Source organism: Acyrthosiphon pisum, chromosome A1, assembly GCF_005508785.2.
Source record: "Acyrthosiphon pisum isolate AL4f chromosome A1, pea_aphid_22Mar2018_4r6ur, whole genome shotgun sequence".
NCBI lineage: Eukaryota > Metazoa > Arthropoda > Insecta > Hemiptera > Aphididae > Acyrthosiphon > Acyrthosiphon pisum.
The window spans coordinates 88407382-88430423 of NC_042494.1; the positions used below are offsets into that span (position 1 = coordinate 88407382).

At 27.7% G+C, this 23042-nt stretch overlaps 1 protein-coding gene across 5 annotated transcripts; it reads right to left on the minus strand.

Annotated features, from left to right (window-relative positions):
* Nucleotides 1-12115: 12115 nt before the first annotated feature.
* On the minus strand, nt 12116-22423 carry LOC100163626 (pre-mRNA-processing factor 40 homolog B). 5 transcript variants are annotated; one of them, XM_029487720.1, is made up of 18 exons: nt 22409-22423; nt 22028-22295; nt 21757-21955; nt 19942-19996; nt 18544-18670; nt 18336-18484; nt 18202-18263; nt 16743-16930; nt 16418-16678; nt 15043-15271; nt 14402-14535; nt 14222-14336; nt 14025-14137; nt 13857-13964; nt 13590-13784; nt 12736-12840; nt 12472-12621; nt 12116-12346 (listed from the first exon to the last, which is right to left on the minus strand). In XM_029487720.1, exons 2-18 carry the CDS (start codon nt 22028-22030, stop codon nt 12212-12214), a joined length of 2328 nt encoding a protein of 775 aa, XP_029343580.1. In that variant the 5' UTR covers nt 22031-22295; nt 22409-22423; the 3' UTR covers nt 12116-12211. The 5 variants fall into 5 exon arrangements, with proteins under 5 accessions (XP_029343580.1, XP_029343579.1, XP_001950893.1 ...); XM_029487719.1 differs by having other exon boundaries at nt 22403-22417; XM_001950858.4 differs by lacking the exon at nt 22409-22423 and having other exon boundaries at nt 22028-22362.
* Between the last annotated feature and the right edge of the window lie 619 nt (nt 22424-23042).

Sequence of the window (23042 nt, forward strand, 5' to 3'; positions counted from 1 at the left end):
ATTTCTGTTTTTGTGACGAATGGTAGACCATTATATTATGTTCTTGTTTGTGTATGAAATATATTTTAAGCATATATGAATATAATGTGTATGGTAGGTATTATTAATTATTACGTTTATTGATTGTTCGAACTGAAACGAATAACACACGTCCCGCAATATTAAACTAGTATTATCTATGTCTTATATATTATTAATTATAATATAATATGCGATCCGTATTAGGAAATTTAACTATACTCGGAGTAATTACCAAACACTGATGAGAATAAATAAAATCAGCAAGGCTGGGCATTAACAAGTTAAAAAGTTAATTTTATTTTAACTTTTTAACTTAACTATAGTTACTTTTGGCTTTGCATTTACTTAACTGTTAACTTACTAAATTTATTTTTTAATTAACGTGAAATTAATTAATAATTTTTCATTTTAATATGCAAGTTAAGTTAGTTTATTTTGTTTTTAATTTTATTATATTTCACTATTTCAGTCTATTTCGTTTTCATGTCGAAAAATATTTACCGTAAATTATTTAAAGTTAAAATTTATATCATTCGAATCTAACTTATAATATGGAAATATACTGTAGAAAGTATAAACATCTATACCTAGTCTATAATTTAGTTTTGAAAAAAAATTAAATACGCTAGTGTTGTACAAACAAATTAACTTTTTTTAATTTAATAAAAAGTTAACAAAAAGTGTGTATTAACTTTTAACTCTACTGAGATAACCTATAGTTAAATTAACTTTTAACTTTTAACTTTTTGTTATTGGTGCATATTTACTTAACTAGGTTAAAAAAATCATTAACTTGCCCAGCCTTGTAAATTTGCAACACACAGGACCGGGTTGACCCGGCGAGTTACAGATAGTAACACTCGGTGGGCCGCAACAATTTTTCCCGTTCAAGTCATGAGAAGGGGCCACCGACTAAAAATATATCAAGAATTAAAAATTGAAGAAATGAATACTATAAAGAAAAAAAATATGCATGGAATAAGAACGTAACCGAGGGCCGCCAGTTTGTAAGGGGCCGATAACGTACTGAAAAATCGGTGGGCCGAATTTGTCCAATCCAGCCCTGGCAACACACACACGTATACGATCCAAGTTTATAAGGTTTATCACACGTATACGATCCAAGTTTATAAGGTATATCACACGGACACGTATGGGTTCAATGATTTTTATTTACATGTGTTTGTGTGTGCAGCTCGCAAAGTCCTAACATTAATCAATAGATATGTAAGTATCTATATGTATATAATATTTACTGTGAGTTATGACTGTTGGAAATATTACGACTTTTGGATTATTGTCAAGGTCGATTGTTTCTGATCACGAAGTCATCAGCCCATCACTACATTTAGTGTTATACCATTTTTTTATAGGCAGTTTGTCTTATCATATTATGAGATTAACGAGGCATGGTCGAAAGAATACAGACACAGATTGCAAACGTTAATTACTTACTTTCATAACAAGCAGGTCAGTCGACCTGGAAGCCAAACTTGAAAATATAATGAGTGCTAACCTAATCTGTAATGAAAGAGCAATGGCCGCTTCAATAATATTTTTTATACTTTGCACAACTTTATGGGGTTAAGCGGCAAGATATTTATGACAGAGCCTCTTTTGGCCATTCTCATAGATGACAATGTCTTTAATACGTTTGTCTTATAATATATGTAAATTATTATGGAAAGTTGACCTTTAACTAATATCAAAAAATATCATCTACCTGTTATATTTTTTATTTAAAATTAATAATACGAGACTCGAGACTGTATATACATAATATTGTTATCTTAAAATAATTATAAACAATAGTATGCTAACGTTGCAACTATGTTATAAGTATAACATGAAATCATAATAAAAACATTAGGTACATTAGGTACATCTAAATAATTGTGATGTGCAAAATGTAAATATTGTCGATGTTATACGTCTTAAACGTAAGACAAAAATTAAAAACCAGGCTCATGCAGACTTATTGCATTTTTATATTTGTTCTTAACTTGTGTTCTAGATAGACACGCTAAAGTGAGTTGTAAATTTGTTTCAGATTACCATGAAGTAAAATCAGGGACGAATCCAGGGGGGTGGGGCCTAGGGGCCTAGACATATTTTTTTATAAATATAAATATTATATATTAAATAACAAATAAACAAAATCTAAACTTCTTTTCACCTTGTCGCTTTATATATTAAATAATCATTAATTTATTTATCACATTGATTACCTATACCTACTATTATGACAATTTGTTTAGTAAAGTATAATATTTTGTTATAATTGTATTTGTTGTAAAAAAATTGTTTCCCCCCCTCCCCAGATCTTTGCTCTGGATCCGTGCCTGAGTAAAATACGATTTGTAACCATATAGGTACCTATAATTTGTAAGAGTTATGTTTCCTAGCCATCCATACCACCAAGTGACGGCATCGTCTGGACATGACTAGTTTGAAATAAGTCGATTCTGAAATGGTAATTAATGACAATTAACATCAACTTCGTGGTAAATGCTATGAGTGTTCGTAAATGCTTAATGTAAGCCATTGAAATAAGACTACATAAGCATGTACTTCGTTAGATACAAGGATTAATGTATGAATAGTATAAGACACGTGTTTTTATGACGCCTAATGATATCTAAATAAACTTATAATCTCCGTCATTTCGTTTTCATAACAATAATAATTTTTATTTTATAGGTCAATTTTAGTAAACAAACTGCTTAATATTGTAAATATATTGCATCTTTTTAGTCAAACTCTCTTTCCAACATATGTTGTAATACTTACAGTTATGTAGGAATAAAATTGTTGTACAACAAAATTATTAATAAATTCAGATTATACAATAAACAAAATTAATATCAATCAATATAATCAATACGATTATGTTAAGTTTTCAAGTTACAGAAATAAACCTCATAAAATATAAAATTTCTTACTATGCGATTTTTATTATATTTTTCAATCATCATATTATTATAATATATTTATTTGTGAAAATGCGCTATAACGATTTTTATTATATTTTTTAATCAAATCATATAATATATTATTTATCTATGAAAATGCGCTATACCTAACGATTTTTATTAATTTTTTCATCATCATATATTATTTTTTTTTAATTCGTATATAGGTACATATTTAATAATTAATTGTGAAGGTATTATTTAAACTTTTCAGTTGCCTGCCCAGAGAGAGAAAACTTTATAGTAATAAATAGGTAGTCAAAAGCTAGGTGATGTAAGTTTATGAATTATACATTTATGTGATGTAGACCTTGAAATGAAAAATATCAAAAGTTAAATTTTTGAAGTCATTAACAAGAATTAATATCGTTTGAATCATGGTTAAGCTCAACGTATGTATATAATGTTTGTCTTATTCTCTATTATTATGGAATTTTTTTTTAAGGTGTAAAAATAAATGGAAAAAAGTTTTGGAGAAGGTCAGCTATATGATGAGTAGGTACCCACCTAGGTCCTACCTAGGGCTGTTTGATTATTTTTTTTACCACTCGATTATTCATTTCACGTTTTATCAATTATTTCAATTAATCGAAAATTAATAATCAAACCAAAAATCGATTTTATAACGACTAATTAATCGATACCCGATTTTTTAATGACTGAATAAGCGATTTAATCGATTTTTTTTTATGACTGATTAACCGAATAGTCGATTTTTTTTTAATGAAGATTAGTGTTTTGGTGTAAACTGTAAAGTAAACACGGACCCGCACAAAAGGGAATAGAATACAAAATTCCCAAAGTGCTAAAAATAGAAGTTTATTCGAACCGTCAAAACAACGATTAATTATCTTGTTTATTCGAAAAATTCGATCGTTTGATTAATCAGAAATACGATTATTTGATTAATTGGAAATTTGGTTATTTGATTGATTGATTAATCGAATTTTGATTATTTGACGATTAATCGAATTTTATAAAAACTGTAAAATAATCGAAGAAAAAAAATAATCATAATAATCGAATAATCGAAATAATCGAACACCCCTAATTTCAATACATTTTAATATTTGTTCGTGACACGGCGTTATAGACTGTCTGCTAACCTACCTACTATTTAACTACTCAAGTGGAAATCGATGTACTATTGTCAAAATCATTCCTAACCTTGAAGAAGGTGATGTTAATATTAGAATTGAGCAACAAAAGAAAATGTTTGAAGTATGCAGTGTAATTGTAATAGCTACAGAGTTGAATAAGTTGTGGAACAAAAAAGTAATTTGAATCAAACAAATTCATTTTGTAAACTCTAACGTGTTATTAGTGTTAAACATAACTGGCAACGATATGATTATGAAAAAGGTAAAACTAATTAAATAGGTTTTTTTTTTTTTATTTAGCTTAAGCTCAGCAACTTAGGTCATTAGCTATTGTTTTTACAATGGTGTTTATTTTATTTTGTTTTTATATCCTGTATACAAAATTTCTTCCAGGAGGAATGTTTCGATTTCAACATATAGTACCTACCTTATCTTTTAGCAAATTGGATCAAGATGGTACTTTAGAAAGGTAATTTTTTGATTCTCTCAAAACTTATTTAATGCCACGGGAAAAAACCACCGGAAAATTACGAAAAAACTGGATTTTAATTTCTAACGCTTTGTTTCTCACTATAGAAACGAATAAAAAAATAAAATATTTTAATATTAATTCCACTTACATGATAAAATAAATAATAACAAAATATAAAATATCCAGACTGACAAACCGTCTCCGCTCAGAATCGTTTTTCTTATACAATGATATTATATCATTGAATTCAAGTCTAATACAACCATTATACAATGACCCACTTGTAATATACTGTACAGCAGAGCGACATCCACTTTTGTTTTGTTTGTAGGTTTTTTTTTGGTAGGAGAGGAATACGTGTGTGTTTGTTTTTGGCAGAATTTTTGATTTGGGCACCCGTGGGTAATTGCTATGTCCGGGCAGAGGGGATGGCAGCACTTGTTCTCTGGACTCCGTGACTTGCCCGAAGAAAAATGCCACCTATAGCCGAGGTATCGAACCGGCGTCGGTGTACGTCGCAACAGACGCCTTAGTCTGCTCGGCCACTCCGTCACCCATTTAAATATTTAATAGGTTTAAAGTTTATGTTAATGTAATATTATTGTTGTTGTTATTGTTATGATTGTTTGATGACATAACTAGCTAGGAGACCCTAATAACCCACCCAATAATAATTAATAGTGAATTATATACGAAATAAATGTTTGCTATTTTTTATACCCAATATTAATTTTACCATTATATAAACCTTATAAACTTAAAATATATATTTGTTACATAACATATTACCTAGGTACTTAACCTATATAGGTGCTTGAAATTTTTAACAAATATTTATTTTATCATATTCTATAATATAACATAAAGTTTTCTAAATATTTTGACCCATTTATTGACATTTGTAATTTTCAAGTTTTTAGTTTTTTTCTATAAATGTCAATAAAAAATGTTCGTTGTATCAAAAAGTTTGAAAATTTAATAGGTACTAGCATTGATTATAAATACTAGTATTTATAATTAATGGTACTAGGTTTTTCGAGGGCAATATAAGAAAAAGTTTAGGTACCTACTTAATACAATAATATTGGCACTGTACCTACATTGAAAATTAAACAAAACATCTTACTAGATACCTACCCAGTTAAATAAACATAAAAAAACTTGAAAATACACAGCTTAAATGTCAAACAATTAAGTACCTAGGTATTAGGTACCTACGACCTCCCACATGAAGTCTGCGCGCTGTGGTGAATATTGGTCAAAGGTAGGTACCTAGGTACTTTAATAATTAGTATTATGCCTTTTATTTGTATGTGTAAAGCTTCAGACCGCTGGGGCATCAGCAGTGTTGTATTGGAGGGGATACGCGGGTATACGTCGTATACCCGATCCCTATTTTTGGATTTATGTGTATACCTTTAATAAAATTAGTCTTTTATGGGTATACGCACGCTTCCAATTTATCATAATTCAGTCATATTATCACCAAACAACAATTAAAAATAATAATAATCAAATTAATACAATAATATTTTATTATTACATTAAGTACACTGTCCAAAAATAGCCTCGTACCCGCATGAAGATCGATTAAATTTTACCCGACTTCGGGTTCTTGTGAAGACAATCGGTAACTGGCAACTGCCGAGCGTGTATACAACAGGGGCGGATCCAGAAATATTTTACGGGAGGGGGAGCGCAAAATTGTCCTTAAAATCGTATCCTCCAGGGCTCCAGCAAAAACCGCTTTATTACACAACGTAGACACAGAGTACGTCTAGTATAATATTATACAAGATATGCGCAGCGTACATTATATTTCACGCTAGGTAATGCAATGCCGATTGCCGAATGCACAAAAATATCACTTCTCACAAATGGAATTATGTGCGACGGCCGACGATGGACGGTCGGTTTTCAATAATATTATTAATTATATTTTTGAAATGTTTTTTTTCCCCCAGAAATGACAACGGTAAGGATGGTCGACGACGGCAAGTCATACCGATAATAATATTTTATTTATTTGCAATGCCATAATGGTACAATAATCAGGCTTTATTGTAAGGTGCAGTAGGACACTAATTGTGCATTAGGAAATATAAAATGTGCAGTTGGCTTAGTGAATATGTGCACTTGAGAAATACAACAAAAATTACTTTTCCAAAATTATTTAAATTATGTATGACGTATTATTGTGTTGTTTTACTACGTAGTACGTGAAATCAGTCACGCCAGACAACGAATGACGACTACGCGCTCGCTATCGGCGTCGAACGTGTTAAAAAAAACTTCTGTTTGTAATGAATTAGTGGAGAGTTTAGCCAATTTTTTATTAGACCGAATTGACATTAATGACGAATTAGTACAAGTTCTTAAGCCATTTATTAGTTAAGGCACATTGACACAAGACCAATTCAAAAAAAGTACACAAGTTGATTGGAACGGATTTAGACTTATCAAATTTTGTATTCGAATATGAAGAAATTCAAGAAGTTAGCAACACTGACAACCTACGTAAAATGTCCATGGCCTCTTTTGTTGAACATCTTTCTAAATCAGGATCATTTATCACCTTACTAACTATTTTTTCTCGAGTTCTCGCTGCTAAACTACATAGTGCATATGAAGAGCAGTAACATTTTAACAGCTGCTGATAGGCAAAATTTGTTTGTTGAGTTGGAGAATGAATATTTATTTGTTCATTTCAACATACCACCTTTATCCTTATGGGACCCAAGAGATGCAGTTTTATCGTGGACTAATGAAACATGTCGCCGAGTAAACGATACTCCTAAAGCACGCGAACAAAGTTTGTTCAAAGGAGTGTTCGCAGAAGCATCTCAAACTCAAGGTCTAAAAAGGGATTTACAAGATATTGAAAATAATAAGGCGGAAAAACATTCCAAAAACAGACAATTTAAAAAAATAATTTTCATCCATAAATGGTTAAAAATATTATTATTATGCTTAATAACCAATTGTTTACACAATAATTCATAAAAAAATTAGTTTGAAAATTGTTCGTGTAAAGATTTTTATATAATTTAAATAGTGTATTTGTGTGGAGTACCCCACTTATTACTGTAATATATATTTTATTTGTGCAGTTGGAAAAGATCATTACAATAAAGCCTGACAATAATAATGATATTTGGTTTCGGGTAATAGTTATTAGTTATCGACAAAGACTATCTAATTATCGTCATCGATAGCAAGAAATTGTTTATCATCGACGACGATCGATGACGGAACGCAATTTAGCTATAAGCCTATAACACATTAACACAGTACCTGACACACTTACACACTCGCACACAATACATATAAAATGTTATTATTTTATTTTTCGTAAATTTATACTTTAAAATACTGTATTTTGTAGTTGTAATGAACCACGAAAATAATCAAAAACCCGATATATTATATAAATTACACAAACCCATTTTAGGGATTTTGGGGGGCGTACTCCCCCTTCACCCCCCCCCCCCCCCTTGGATCCGCGCCTGGTATACAATTCATAATTAGTGTATAGCAGCGGTTCCCAAACGGCAAACTGTGTCCCAAAGTTTCAAAAATAGATTGTAAACCACTTCTTTATCGTGTATACATCGAATTTTGTACCGTGTATGGTTATTATCACGGTCTTAGGTTATTATAATAGTTAAAAATAGATCCATAGTCAAAATATCGTGTACGATTATTGATAAAATTATTATATACGTATGTGTAATTTCAAACCACAGATATAAAATTAATTAAAATTTATATCTGTGTTTCAAACTAAATGATAATGGCAATAGCCGATAAATAATAATTGTTGATTTATTGTGTTATTACTTATACAAACTAATTGTCAAATCGAACTATTAGTTACTTATTATATTTCTATTAATTGTATATATAATATTTTATATTATTTCATATATTATTATATGATAGATAATGGATAGTAATAAACGTACTGCTACTTCACAAAAAATCACCAATTTTTTTTTCTGTGTCGGCGATCAAAAAACAAACCTACTGATGATGAAGTTGCAATTACTAATAATCTGTCAGATAGTAAAAAAGTAAGTTATTAAATTGTTTATTTAACCTATTTTAATTTATATATTAATTTAGCTAACTGACAGAGTTTCATTAAAACTGTCTTTTAAGATTTTTGTTTGAATAGTTATATAAGTTCTTTATTTCTGTGTGTAAAATTAGTTTAAATTTATTAATTGTTGTTTATTTTTTTGGTCAGTATTCAGTAATAATTTATTATAGTAATATTACTAATAACTAATAATTAGTAATATTTTAAAAAATATTTTAAGTTTATAGCAAGAAACTATTTTATTATATTTACAGGAAGTTACAGTCAATAATGATGTTGTCTATACATTAGATTCTGCTTCTTAATTATTAAATATTAATTGTAATGATTTTTCGAGCGGGGCGAGCCAATTGTTTAAAGAAGTTATATATAGGTATATTCAACTACTTTTAGGTGCGTATACACTTTAAATTTACCAATACACCACTCAGAATGATGTGATATATATGTGCACTTTTATTGATAAAGATTACATATATTAGAATGTAGCTTAGGATTGGTAACCAATATAGACAATTACCTTTTATTTAATAATAATAAAAATATACATAAATCAAATATAATAATTCGTATTATTTTATTGTTATATTTAACATTGTCTAATCTAACAATAAAATATTATGATGTCTTTTGAAAGCAAGCTTGCGGAGGCCTCATTCACCTCATAGCCTGTGCCTAGGTGCATAATATTATATCAGATATTAATAATAAACTTGTATTAAAAACTTAGCCAATAAAATAACTTTTATTGAAACAAAATATCACATAAATGAACAGTATTTGAATACATTTTTTATTTTTAATTACCTGCTACAGAAACTACTGCCAAATTTTAATAAAATACACTTTTTATCTTATAAATAATATAAATTATAGTCAATTTTCTGAAATGTATGTTATCATTTTCAATAGGTACAGGACAAAATTATTATGAAAAGGCTAAATATTTTTCAGGAGTCCTCTTAAGTTATTATAATAGTAGTTGAAAAATATTAGACACATATATTATGCACTACTTTTTTTTATAATTAATTAAGTCAAAATGCATCAAAAATTTGCAAATCATTTTGTAGTTTAAAATTTATAAAATGTTCCAAATTTTGTAGCTAAGGATTGAACATTTTAAACAAGGTTTCTCATAAGCCATGAGTAGTTCACCAAAAAATATAAACACAGTTTTTTATGTATTTTAATTTAAGATTTGGAAGAAAATAGATATTTTAACAAAGAATTTCAATTTTAGTTATTTTGTTGCAATTTAAAAATAAAGAAATATTATTACTAGAGTACCTACTTGAAACTTTTAAAGTATATTATTATATTTTATATACACAATGGCATTTTCAAATGCAATGTTTACTGCAAAAATAACCTAACCTACTGTATTAATAATAGTAAAATAACTAAATTTAATAGCAATAAATATATTTTAATATGCATATTTACTATTTAGTAATAAAGGCAGGCAGACCATCTTCGCTCTGAATAATTTTATATCATTGAATTCATAATATCTAACACGTCCATTAAAGTTACCAACTCAACACCTACTGTCCAGCAGGTACCAGAGCAGCACCTACCTACCCACTTGCTACTCTTCATTATTTATTTCAGTGAAATTGGTCAAAACCGTTGGTCTCAATAATTAGGGAAAAAATTATAATCAACTATTATGTTTTACATACTTTTTACAAATAGCACACATAAAAAAGAAAAATAATAATTATTAAAATAGTAGTTAAAACTATATTATGATTATTATTATTTTTATTATATGACACTTTAAAAAAAATAAATTGCTACTTATTACTATTAGTCATTTGATACATTCATTAAATTATTTTGAGTGTTTGATAAAAAGTGATGATGAATTTAAAAAAGAAAATATTTCAACTGGGTACATACCATTTGGCTCTTGTCAAGTAGGGATAAAATTGAGTCCTTAACAATTTAAAATAAATTAGTGCAGGTAATTTCTTAAAATAATTTTTTTTTTGACCATTAATAGGTTATTATTAATTTATTACTTTACGAAGTTAGAAAATCTAGGACACCAACTTGATGCCCAGATGTATTCAAGTTGAAACACCGCTGAATCTGGCAATGATTTGAATGCTATGCTCAATGTGTAGAATAAACCACATTCTCGTTGGTTCAAAAAGAATTTAAAATATCCATTCACAACTCATAAGTGATTATTTATAAATATTTCCATTTGGGTACAAGGCCCCTTTAATATTGAAAATTATCTAAGGGCCCTTGGCAATTGCTGGGTGAGCCAGACTGACACCTACTTGCAAAATCAACTGTAAATATAAGATGCACTATCATCATCATGAGGTACCTAACACTAAAAAAATTTGAAGAGGGACGATGTCCTGACTCCTGAGTGCAACCTGTTTTAAATTTGTACCTTTTGCATAGCACTAGTGTGTCTAGTCCTATTAACAAATTATACTGAATAATAAATATATTAATAATTATGCGTCACACAGCTAAAACTATTAAAAACAAAATCGCACAGGCAGTAAAAATAATATATATTATGTACAATTTATTATAATATATGGAACTTTTACAATGACTGTAGAAATGGTGGGGAAACTACATTTTATTTTAACTTTGATTATAACTGAGCTTAACTTCAACTCATTTATAGTTAATAAGTGCTTGCAGTGAACTGATGCGTGTAGTACCATAGCCTATAATAGACAATGTCACACGAGTATTTAATATTCAACATTTCAAAAATAGCAGGTAAGTGGATTTCGCTCTGCTGTAAAGTAGATTACAAGTGGGTCATTGTATAATGGTTGTATTAGACTTGAATTCAACGATATAATATCATTGTATAAGAAAAACAATTCTGAGCGGAGACGGTTTGTCAGTCTGGATATTTTATATTTTGTTATTATTTATTTTATCATGTAAGTTGAATTAATATTAAAATATTATAATTTTTTATTCGTTTCTATGGTGATAAACAAAACGTTAGAAATTAAAATCCCATTTTAAGCGTTTTTTTCGTAATTTTTCAGTGGTTTGTCCCATGGCATTAAATGACTATTGAGAAAATCAGAAAATGACCTCTCTAAAGTTCCATCTTGATCCAATTTGCTAAAAGATAAGGTACTATATGTTGAAATCGAAGCACTCCTTCTGGAAGAAATTTTGTATACAGGATATAAAAAGGAAAAATAAAAAAATAAAAAATAAACACCATTGTAAAAACAATAGCGAATTCGCTCCGCTCAGAATTTAAAAAATGTATAATAAAATAGAATAGATAATAAAAAAATGTATCTTTCAAGTTCATCAACACATTTTTATATTATGATTTATTTTTTTTATCATATTTATACAACAACCATTTCTATATAGCAAATATACATAAAATGGTCATTGGTTATGGCAAATTTAAAAACTTGCAATCGATCGTACATAGAAATGTTTTCCATTATTAAAATTTATTCAGGAAATAAATTATAATATTAAAACGTAAAACATATTATTAATGTAACTATGTACAACAAAATAAATTGATTTAGTTCATTTCATCATGCAACTGAGCAAGCAATGCTTTTCGTTTAGCTTCTAAATCGTCATCACTCAATTCAGCAGATTTGGAATTTTTCTTATTTTTCACATCTTCTAAATCAGATCTCCTCAGACTCGACGACTGCAAAATGGCAATAAAAACAAACCAATAGGATCATAAATGAATATAGGGTTTGTGATTTTACATAATATAATTATTGTATATTTTGCATGCACTATTCAGTTTAATATAAATTTAATATCTACCCTAGAACGAGATCGGGTGACAGGACTTTCTGAATGTTTCTTTTTTTTCGATTTCTTATTTTTTCGCCTTCGGTTTTCACTATCGCTTATGACGTCAGGCGAATCCTCTTTGGTCTTTTTTCTATACTTATATTCAGAATCAGTGGATTCCTAGATATTTTTATTTACCACAAATATTATTACATAATACATAAATATTATTATTATTCTCATATACACACAATAAGTTTGTCTGTCAGAAAACACATTTTATTTTTAACCTACCAATGATTTTGATCGAGATTTCTTTTTATGTTTTTTATTTTTCTTTGATTTTTTCATTTTAGAATGATGATGATTACAAACTTCTTCTGTATCAAGTATGAATTCCTGAATAATATATGAAAGTTATTACATACACCACATACATTTATCAAGAAATTCACTTACATGATCAAATTCGTGTTTATTTAAATAATCAGTACTATACACATCTAAACATGTATATTTTTTAATTAAGTTTCTCTAAAAACATTATAGAATAAAAAAAATTTTGTTATCAAACAATGATATTATATTATACTTTGATGATTATTATAAATATGCATACATATAGAGTATGTTACAGTGTTAAGTCATAAAGATTTCAATTAGTGTAGACTATTATGGAAAAATCTATTCACTATTCAAAAAAGTACAAAACACCATAGGATATATCCTCATATAAATATACATACATATAAGTTTAATTTAATTTTAATTAAAACATTGTTACCTTAAATATTTTGTTTAACTTTCTTTGTACATTCTTAAAACAAATCTAGAAGTTAGGAAGGTTTTAAAAATAATTTTGTTCAATATTTATTACATTAAGTTCAATTATTTAGTAGGTACCTATTAATTATTCAATTCCAAAATAAGAAAAAGTAATAATTTTATCAAGTTTTAAAAATAAAATTGAATTAAAGTCTGGTTTAAATACAAGATAGTTAACAGAGTATATGTAAATAAAATATTTAAATTTTAAATTGTTTTATTATTATAAGACACATTAAATTGCTTTTAAACACATTTATTTTACCAATATAATAGTTTAATCATATCAAAATTAAAAATATATATTACAACGTGGACATTACCTTAAAAATACGAAGTCTTTCAGATTCTAAAGTTATGGCTTGGAAGGCTTGGTGGTTCTCAATTTGTCCACGTACATCATCCCAATCAGATTTATAGTCAACGTCCATTTCTTTAAGCAACGAACGGAATGCTGTTTCTAATTTCCGCTGTCTTCTATTTTCTTCCCGTAATCTTTCTCTTTCTCTCGCTTCAGCCTATTAAAAACGAAAAATAATCAATATTAAATAGTGAACAAATAAAATTAAAATAAATGACTTTTCAATTACTTTGTCAACAAAACCATGATAGGCCAATTTCACATTGCCAGCATCCAAAGTTTCCGATTGTTTATCCAAGCAGACTACTCGAGCAAACTCTTCAAATTTAGTACTTACCTAAATCAGAGAAAACAATTGTAGTAAAAACCCTAAACAACTGTTTAAATAATAACATACATCAACTATAAATGAGTGTTCCTTGAGTATTTCTTTAATAATTTTTTTTTCTTCATGAAATCTGGATTTCAAATCTTCCACATAGAATTTAAAAAGATCTAAAGCTGTAGAACCTATACATTTAAAATATAAATTAGAATTAACGTTAACATATTACAATAATATATTAATGCACTGTTAACAAAATTAAATATTACCAGGTTGACCAAGAAGAGCTGAAAATCTAACATCTGTACTTATAATAGGATATAACTCTTTCCATAATGACATTGATGTTAATTTGCCTTGTTGATGGAGTTCTTCCAAAAACATCTAATTCACAATAATTATGCAATAAATAAATTTAATTAAAAAACAAATTCCGTTAAAATACGTACACCAAAGTTATCACGGTTTTTGCGCTCCTGTTGTTTTCTTCTTCTTCTTTCTCTTTCTTTATCATGTTCTTCTTCTTTTTCTAATTCTCTGATATGATCTTGGAATACTGTAAGAGCATCTTCTTTCTCCATGCCTATAAATCAAAATTAACTGTATATTTAATAATAATAACATTTTTTTATAATATTAGATAATGTTAGGCTATCCTTATTATATTATCTATTAAGTGGTCCAACATTGTGATTTCTATATGAAATCTACCATAAATTAAGCTCTAACTGAACATTTTGTGTGAAAACCATTAATTTAATTTAATCTTTTTTAGATTAATATTTTAAAGACTCACAGTTTAAAATTTAACTAATAGGCTTTAATAATAAGGCCACTGTTAAGTTCAAGATGATAATGGTTAAACGATTATTTAATTTCTGTAATTTCAATCTAAATCAATTTAACTAATTGATAGGGTTCGTCTTTGAAATGGTTCATTCAAGCTTCAAACTATCAATACAATCAAATATTATATTATATATTATACTATATTACCATGTCACAGTAGTAGTCGTATATCACTTATGACAGATACTACTGAACCTAATTATTAATGAAATTATCCTAAGTTAATATAGTTAAAGCTAACCCAATAATTTTGGATCATTAACAAAATTTTGATTGTTAAGAAGCATTTCTTGAACTTGATACCAAGTTGTTGTATGATCAACTAGTGTCATAGAATCCAATACTGCTGCTAATTGTTTCATGTTACGTTTTTTTTGTAATTTAGATTCTTCTTTCTCTCTTTTGGCTAAAGTAAACATGACATCATCATATACATCACGTCGATCAATTTCAGACACATTCCTCCAAATCTTAAATAAACACATAAATATCATATAAATATAAAATAAAATAATAATAATGTATATTTATTATTTTGTAAAAGGGTTATATCAAAAAAATAAGTATTTAATTTCAAAAATAAAACTGCATCTAAAACATTCAATTTTAAAGGTTTACCTATTTTATTATCAATATTTTTAAGAGCCAATGACTAACAAAATATAGTGTTGTAATATCTCTTGAACAAATTGGTTATCACATAACTTTGCAGTATGGAAATGGGGGGGGGGGGGGAGATCAATATTTTGTCATAAAAACCTCATTAGTAACATAACTTCAAAATGCCATCCTTTTTTATGCAAATTCTTTTACTTGAACTGTGCGGTTTTTAAGATGTTTAGTTTTGTTCAATAAATCAAAAATATCAAAAATATTTTTTGAATTGTTATGAAAAACCATACCTTGTAGGCCATATGATTTACATGCATAATTTAATGTTGAAAATAATGTTAATAAAATGCAAAAATGTAAATAAATAATGTATAATGCCATTGAATGCTGGCCATGATTTCTAAAGTACTTAAAATGTATCGCTCATGTTGGAAGTTAAAATATAAAATCTGACAATATAAGTACTGTGCAACCTAAAACCTACAATGATTGTAGGTAAAATTGTGATATATTCGCAACTATAGTAAAAGTTTTTAGAGTTACTTTTATTTTAGCTTGCGCTAACATCTGTATGTAATTTCCTTAATTTCAAAGTTCAAACAGTTTGTGACTTTTTTAACCGCGTTCGAGGCGATTTTTTAGTTTTAGATTTTAAATCAACATAAAATTTACCCATTCCCACATGTTGGTAGTTGTTAAAATCAAAATTTTATAAAATGCTTTGATTTTTGTTGTATTTACGAACGAACAAATACATTAAAATACTGTTTGTAATACTAATTTTGTAGTAAGTTGTTATGAGTACAGAGTAACACATTTATACTAACTGTGTTAATTTATATATTTAAATTTAATATTTACATATTATAATATATTTTAATCCTAACTTAGGACGTTTAAGTTACATTATTTTAAATGGTAAAAATTGTATTTGTAGAAAATATCATTCTATAAAATTAGTAGAATCTACACACTGTAGATTATCTTCAACATGATATACTTACATCTAAATGCTCAAATTTCTCTTCTAGTCTGTAATACTTTGTCTTAGACGTGACATCTTCATTTTTCATAAAAAACTTTTCTAGATCCTCTTTAGCCTTTTTAGCTTTTAATCGATGTTCATCTTTTTCATCTTTTTGTTTTTGTGTTTTATATGCATTAAAAAGTTGCCTTTTTTCATTTAACTTCTTTACTTGTGGATAAAGTGGATCACGACTAATAACTTTCACAGTTTGATCCCATGACGCATTGCTTGGAATATTCTACAATTCAGAAAAAAAAAATAAAAACATTTGAATTTTTATATTTTAATCACTTAATTTGTACCTTTTTCTTAAGAAGTTCTTTGAACGCATCAATTAATTCTTGTTTATTTTTCAAAATTGGAACTTCTTGTGCTTGGAATTTAGATTTGAACCCTTTGCCAGATACATTATTGGTAGGTCTATTTTCATCAGGAACAGCTATAGAAGCTAAAGTAGCTGCCATTGCTTGATCCATAGCTGATCCAGAATCTTAAAAATAAATCATATATTATTTTTTTTAATTTTTATATTTCAAACCATATACCTTGCAATTTTTATTTAGTTTAATACATATTTTATATGTATAGGTATACACAATTTGTTTCTACTTAAAAAATGTGAATGCCAGATTAATATTGAACAGTATAACTGTATAATTTAAAATTAACACTGATATTGAAGTAGGCATGCAAACAATTGCTGTCTAAGACATTTTATAATTGAATGATGAATAAAAATTAATATAAATTAAAAAATATTTCCTCTATGTTTTTAATAGGTTATACATAATTATGCAGATTTCTTTGATAGAAATTAAAAAGTTCTCTAAGAATATAGTTGTTTTTTTACAATTTAATAAATTATCATTTATTAAATTGTAAAAAACAACTAATTAAGTCATGATTTGTATGTTTGTATGCCTACACATGAAAAACATCAATTTAAGTTGGTTTAACCTGGAGTTCTTTAAGAATTTGGGAAATATCGAAATCAATTTTATTTTTTATCTCACAAATTAAGAACTAAAATAAAATAACATTAATTATTGTTTATTATTTCATAGATTATCTAATAAATTTGCAAATATTATAGAATACTAGGATAATTATTTATAGACCCTTAGCTATTAATATGTAATACAATAGAACCTCGATTATCCAAATAAATTAGGCTCCTAGTTTGGAAATGTGAAAGTGCTACAATGCTTATTGACATTCAGATACATTCGGAATGCATTTGATATTACTTCGGATAATAAAAGATTTCTATAATCAAGGTTATCCTGTATAATGTAAACCCTGAGTGACATTTATTACATCACAATTTTATATTGTTTTACAGTTAATCTTTAAAATATAATACTGAATAAAGCTTCATGTAGACCATTCATAAACAACTGATTTGTGCTAAAAGAAATCTTTTGATCTTCAATTCTCATTAAAAAAGTTAAAACATTTAATATTTAGTTGATATCATATATGCAATATTAAATGAAATTTTAAGCTTAAAATGTAAAAATAATAAGAAAAGAGATTATGAAATTTCTTTGAATATATTTTTTTTAAATTTAAATAAAGATTATTTATTTTAGCTTTAAAATTACTTCTCAGGAGTTAATGATTGATCTGCATAAACTTGTTTTTCTTAAGATACGCGAGAAATAAAGAATACAAATCTTAGTGTGCCATCTTCTAATGAAAAAAAAAAAATAGTATATAAATTGTATTCAAATTATATTAATTTGTATCATTAACCATTACCTGTTGAATCCATTCCTCTATCAATTGGAATTTCCAAGGACTGCTGTATTAGTGGAGCTTGACTAAAACCATTAAAGTATTAAATATGTATACATCACATTTGTATTGGTAATAGAAATAATTATTATTTATACATTATTCCCTGTTCAGAGGCAATTTTCATTTTTAACTCTTCTAATTCAGGTGGTACGGTCCAACTTGCTTCTTTTGTATTAATGTTATGATAGTATGTAGCACCAGTATCTGATTTGTATTCCTTCCATGGGCATTGATCTAATAGTAGCTAAAATAATGATATACAAATTAATAATATTGATAACTAGAAGAATAATGTTCACTGACCTCTGTTTTTGTTTTTAACTCATCTGGTTTTTCCCAAGAGCTTTGTTTGGTTCCTGCATTATAATAATATAATCTGTCATCTGGAGCCTTATGTTCAGTCCATTCACTTGTAGGTTTAGTTTCATCACTATACAAATTCACACACATTAATATACATAGGAAAAACTATATAATAATATCCTGTAAGAATTCTGAATATTATATTATATTAAATATTTATATTTATCACCAAATGTGTATTTAAGCTCATCATTAACAGGATGAATAATATATGACACATAAAATAAATGATTTATAGTAATAAATAACGAATTAACTAAAGATTTCATAAGATAAAATAAATTATTTTGTACACCATGCTTCTAAAATATGTTTAGTTTGAATAAAACTAACTAATACCACTTACCCAAAACTCATTTGATATCATTCACCCAAACAGTTATTTAATTTATTTAAAATATTCTATTTATATTAATTAATTAAAATAATGTTATAAACACAAATTGTTTAAAAGTAATAATGATTTATTGTTCAATTATGATAACTCTTACCAATCGTAGTCCTATTCTCTCGGGTGTCACCACCAATCTTAGATACTGTAGTACTGACATTCAGCAAAATCAATAGGAATCGTGTGTGGCCTAATATCAAAGTTTATCATATTTAAAGTGTAGAATGTTAAGGGCCAGTTATCATTATACATGCATACATAAAACGAAAATTAACAGAATTCAATGTCTAGTAAAAATTTATTTATTTTGGTAGACAAAAAATGTTATTATTAAACCTACAATAAAAACCAAAAACATAACATAGAAAAATAACTAAATTTATATTATTTTCAAGATTATTTAGTGTTTGTCTTACTAGGGTAATAATATTCAAAATATTTGTTATTATATACTTTTAAACATTATTTGAATTACAAAGTTTATTATTTATATAGCAATTTACACCAACAATAATCACTTTTTCATAAACAAATATTAAATTGTAATTTGAGGTTTTTAGCTCTTTGTTATGAAAGGCTTGAAGAAGAATGTAGCGATCCTTAAAAAAAAAATGGTTGAAGGAAAGGCAATGAACATATAGATTATAAATTAGTATGTATGAGTCGATCAGTGATAAATGATAGAAAATCTATTTTCACAAATTTAATTTAAAGTTTTAATACATTAAACATTATATTTAATTTCTATTATAAAAAAAAGTGTAAGTAATAATTACAAGAAGGTGTACGATTCAACTATTTTTTTTGCTTACTAAATTTTGCAACCGTTTAATACATAATATATAGACTTAAAAAATATATGTGTATCTAGTATGTTATGCTAATTATAATAAATTATGGACACTAGATAAGATCAAACTAACACATTTGTGGAAAACAGTACTCACTTTGATGGTAGTGAAATGGATTTGTTAAAAGATACTGGAGCTCCAACAATTTCGCCTAAAAACAAAAATAAGTTATCTATAGTTACAACTTAAAAACTTACTAATTTAACTTTTAAAAACAAATATATTTTACCAACAAATACCCATTCATTTTTTTTTTTTTTTTAATAAATAATAATTTGTACATTATAGAGATTACCTACTATACAACGACTTTTAACATATTTAAGCAGCCGACCACTTTTAATTTTTTTTTAAATCTTGCGCATACAAAGTAAAAACATTTATTTCAAAAATTCAGTTTTTATTCTTATAACATACAATTTTAAAATTAATGTATTATTATTATTCTAATAGGCCCATGAATGAACTTTTTTGGAAACTTTCTGTTTTTTTACTAACAAGCATTTTCAATATTACGATGAAAGTAGGTATATAACATAATAACATATAATTTTCTATATAGGTACTACGTCGGGTACTACATAGAATGCTTTGTAACAACAATCAATTTGTGCCTCGGATAGTAATTAGCCAAGTTTTTTGGTTACCTCTAACTTTTCTACACTACTTTTCATTAATCTATTTTATACTTTGTTATTACATAGTTTATTACTGATAATTTATGTAAATTTGTTAGTTGCTGTTTAGTATTAGATATATATTATAATAATATATATTTATTATGTTTAGTAGGAACACAACCAAATTTTGACTAACATACAACAGCCAATAGGTATGCAGCAGACACATCACATACATTTATATATATATTATCATAGGTAGTAGGTTAATAGACCCACCAACCACAATTCAAATTTCACAACAAATTTAAAAACAATTATATAAGTGACCAATGCATTCAATTGGTACTTAATACTTATAAATGATAACATTTTAAAATTGATCTAATACTGTATTTAAGTAAAAAATGACCTTGTCAAAAAATAAATAAAATATGTATACTTTTTATGCCTAAAATGTGTTCACAGACTTAGGTAGAAGACATTTGTATTAGGTATAATAAATATAAAATAAGTTGTATAGGTCATATAAAAAATTGTATATAATAAATCTAAATTTTCTATGTAGATATTATGTAAAATAAGCCCAGACAGCATTTTGTAATGATAATATTATAATAGTATTATAATAATGTTATACTAATATTATTAAACATAAAATTGATGTCTGGGAGAAGACTTCCTAAGCTTTTTTACTAAGCTCTATACATGATACTACAATTAAAATAGGTACCTAGCAAAAGATAATGCATTAATATATAAAGTAATAACAAACAATATCAAATAATTTATGAATTATGATAGATGTACACTATCATGTATATGAATAAAATTGTACGTCCCAATTACGAGAACACAGAAAACTAGAATCGATAAAGCATAATATGTTATCTGTTGAACATGTACTGAGTTTATATTACTTGGGTACAATTTCATTATTAGAAATCGTCCCCGTTCATGCAAAGTACACTAAGTCCAAAAATCGACTTAGAAATTTGTATTTTAACAATAATAAGAGCTATAAATTTCAAAGTGTCATATTATTTACAACTACTCATTAACAGCTACTTCCCTTAAGGGAAACTCAATTAAAAAAAGAAAGAAAAAAATTTGGTTACATATGGTATCTTGTATGGAATACATTTAAAGTTTGAAAAAATTTCAAAAGCTGATTCATGTTTTTGGACTTGGTGTGTTTTGCATGAACGGGGACGAAATATTATTTAGAAATGTCTGCAGATACCTAGTAATATTCTCAAAAACAAAATACGTATATTTAAACAATGTTAACCTGGCAAGTTCATGTTGAACGGAGGCATGAACGGTGGTGGCATGCCTGGCGGTCCAATGCCCATTGGTGCCGCAGCCATAAAGCCGGGAGGTATGGCACCTGGTGTAAAGCCCATCTGAGTTGATGGAGGGAATGCTGGTGGCGGTATCATCGGAGGGGCTATACGGGTGTTTAGTGGAGGTCCGGAGGTCGGTGAAGCCTGAAACCAAAAACAATGCAGAGCATTAACATGGGTCACTATTAGTGAATGAAGATCCTCAGGAACACTCACCATTGCTACAACTACGATATCCAACGATACATCAATACAACAGCAAGTGGAGCATCAGGCGACGATGTTGGACTCTCAGGCGGACAGCATCGAGGATCGGGCGAACTGAGATCGTTGACTAAGAACGAAAACGACGGAGCGAAACATTAAGCAAACAACGACTTACACAAGTACAGCGAGTATTTCGATATTAACAATGTTGAACTGTTGAAGTTTGTTCGCCTAGGGGTCCGGGAATGACTTTTGTGTGTTATGTTGTTGGTGGACACTGGACAGTGGACACAAAAATGAAGTTAGCAACGGATGCACACAGACGGATGGGTCGCGGCAGCGCAGACCGGCATCCTTGCTCTCACGATAAAATAATATTACCACCACTACCGTAGTTCCAAAGACATTCGACAGCCTGCAGGCTGCTTCACCGAATTTATCTATTCTGTGGCTTCACACACCGTTCACTAGCACACCACAATGTCACTGGTCTTGGTTGTTATCAGCATAGTTTTCGGGAGATTACTACCATAGATATAATATTACGACCACGGTCATGATTTAAGCATAGATAATAATATAAGAATGGATAGGCGGCCTATCATAGGCACGATTTAAGATAGTACTATCATAGAATATTATAGAAGCGACACTCGCCCCTCTACTTTAATTGTTTTCATTTCGTGGTGGACTGATTGATGTTGTAAGCTTGGCGGTAAGGCATGATGTTAGAAACGCTTTTATCGCCGAAACGGACCGCTCGAGACCAGCCCGCTAAAGTTTAAAAAAAAAGGTCACTTCATACTACCTTAGAATAAATAACCATAAAGTAAATAATAATGTTATAATAACTATGTACCTTTATTATTTTACGATACTACCATACATATTATATAAACATATTTATAGAAAGCCATATTCGGGGCAAAAAAAAAACCATAAATAAATTAAAAATAACGTTGTTTTTACGCAAAACCAGATTTTAAAAAAAAATCGATTTTTGTTTTTTTATCTATGCGTTATC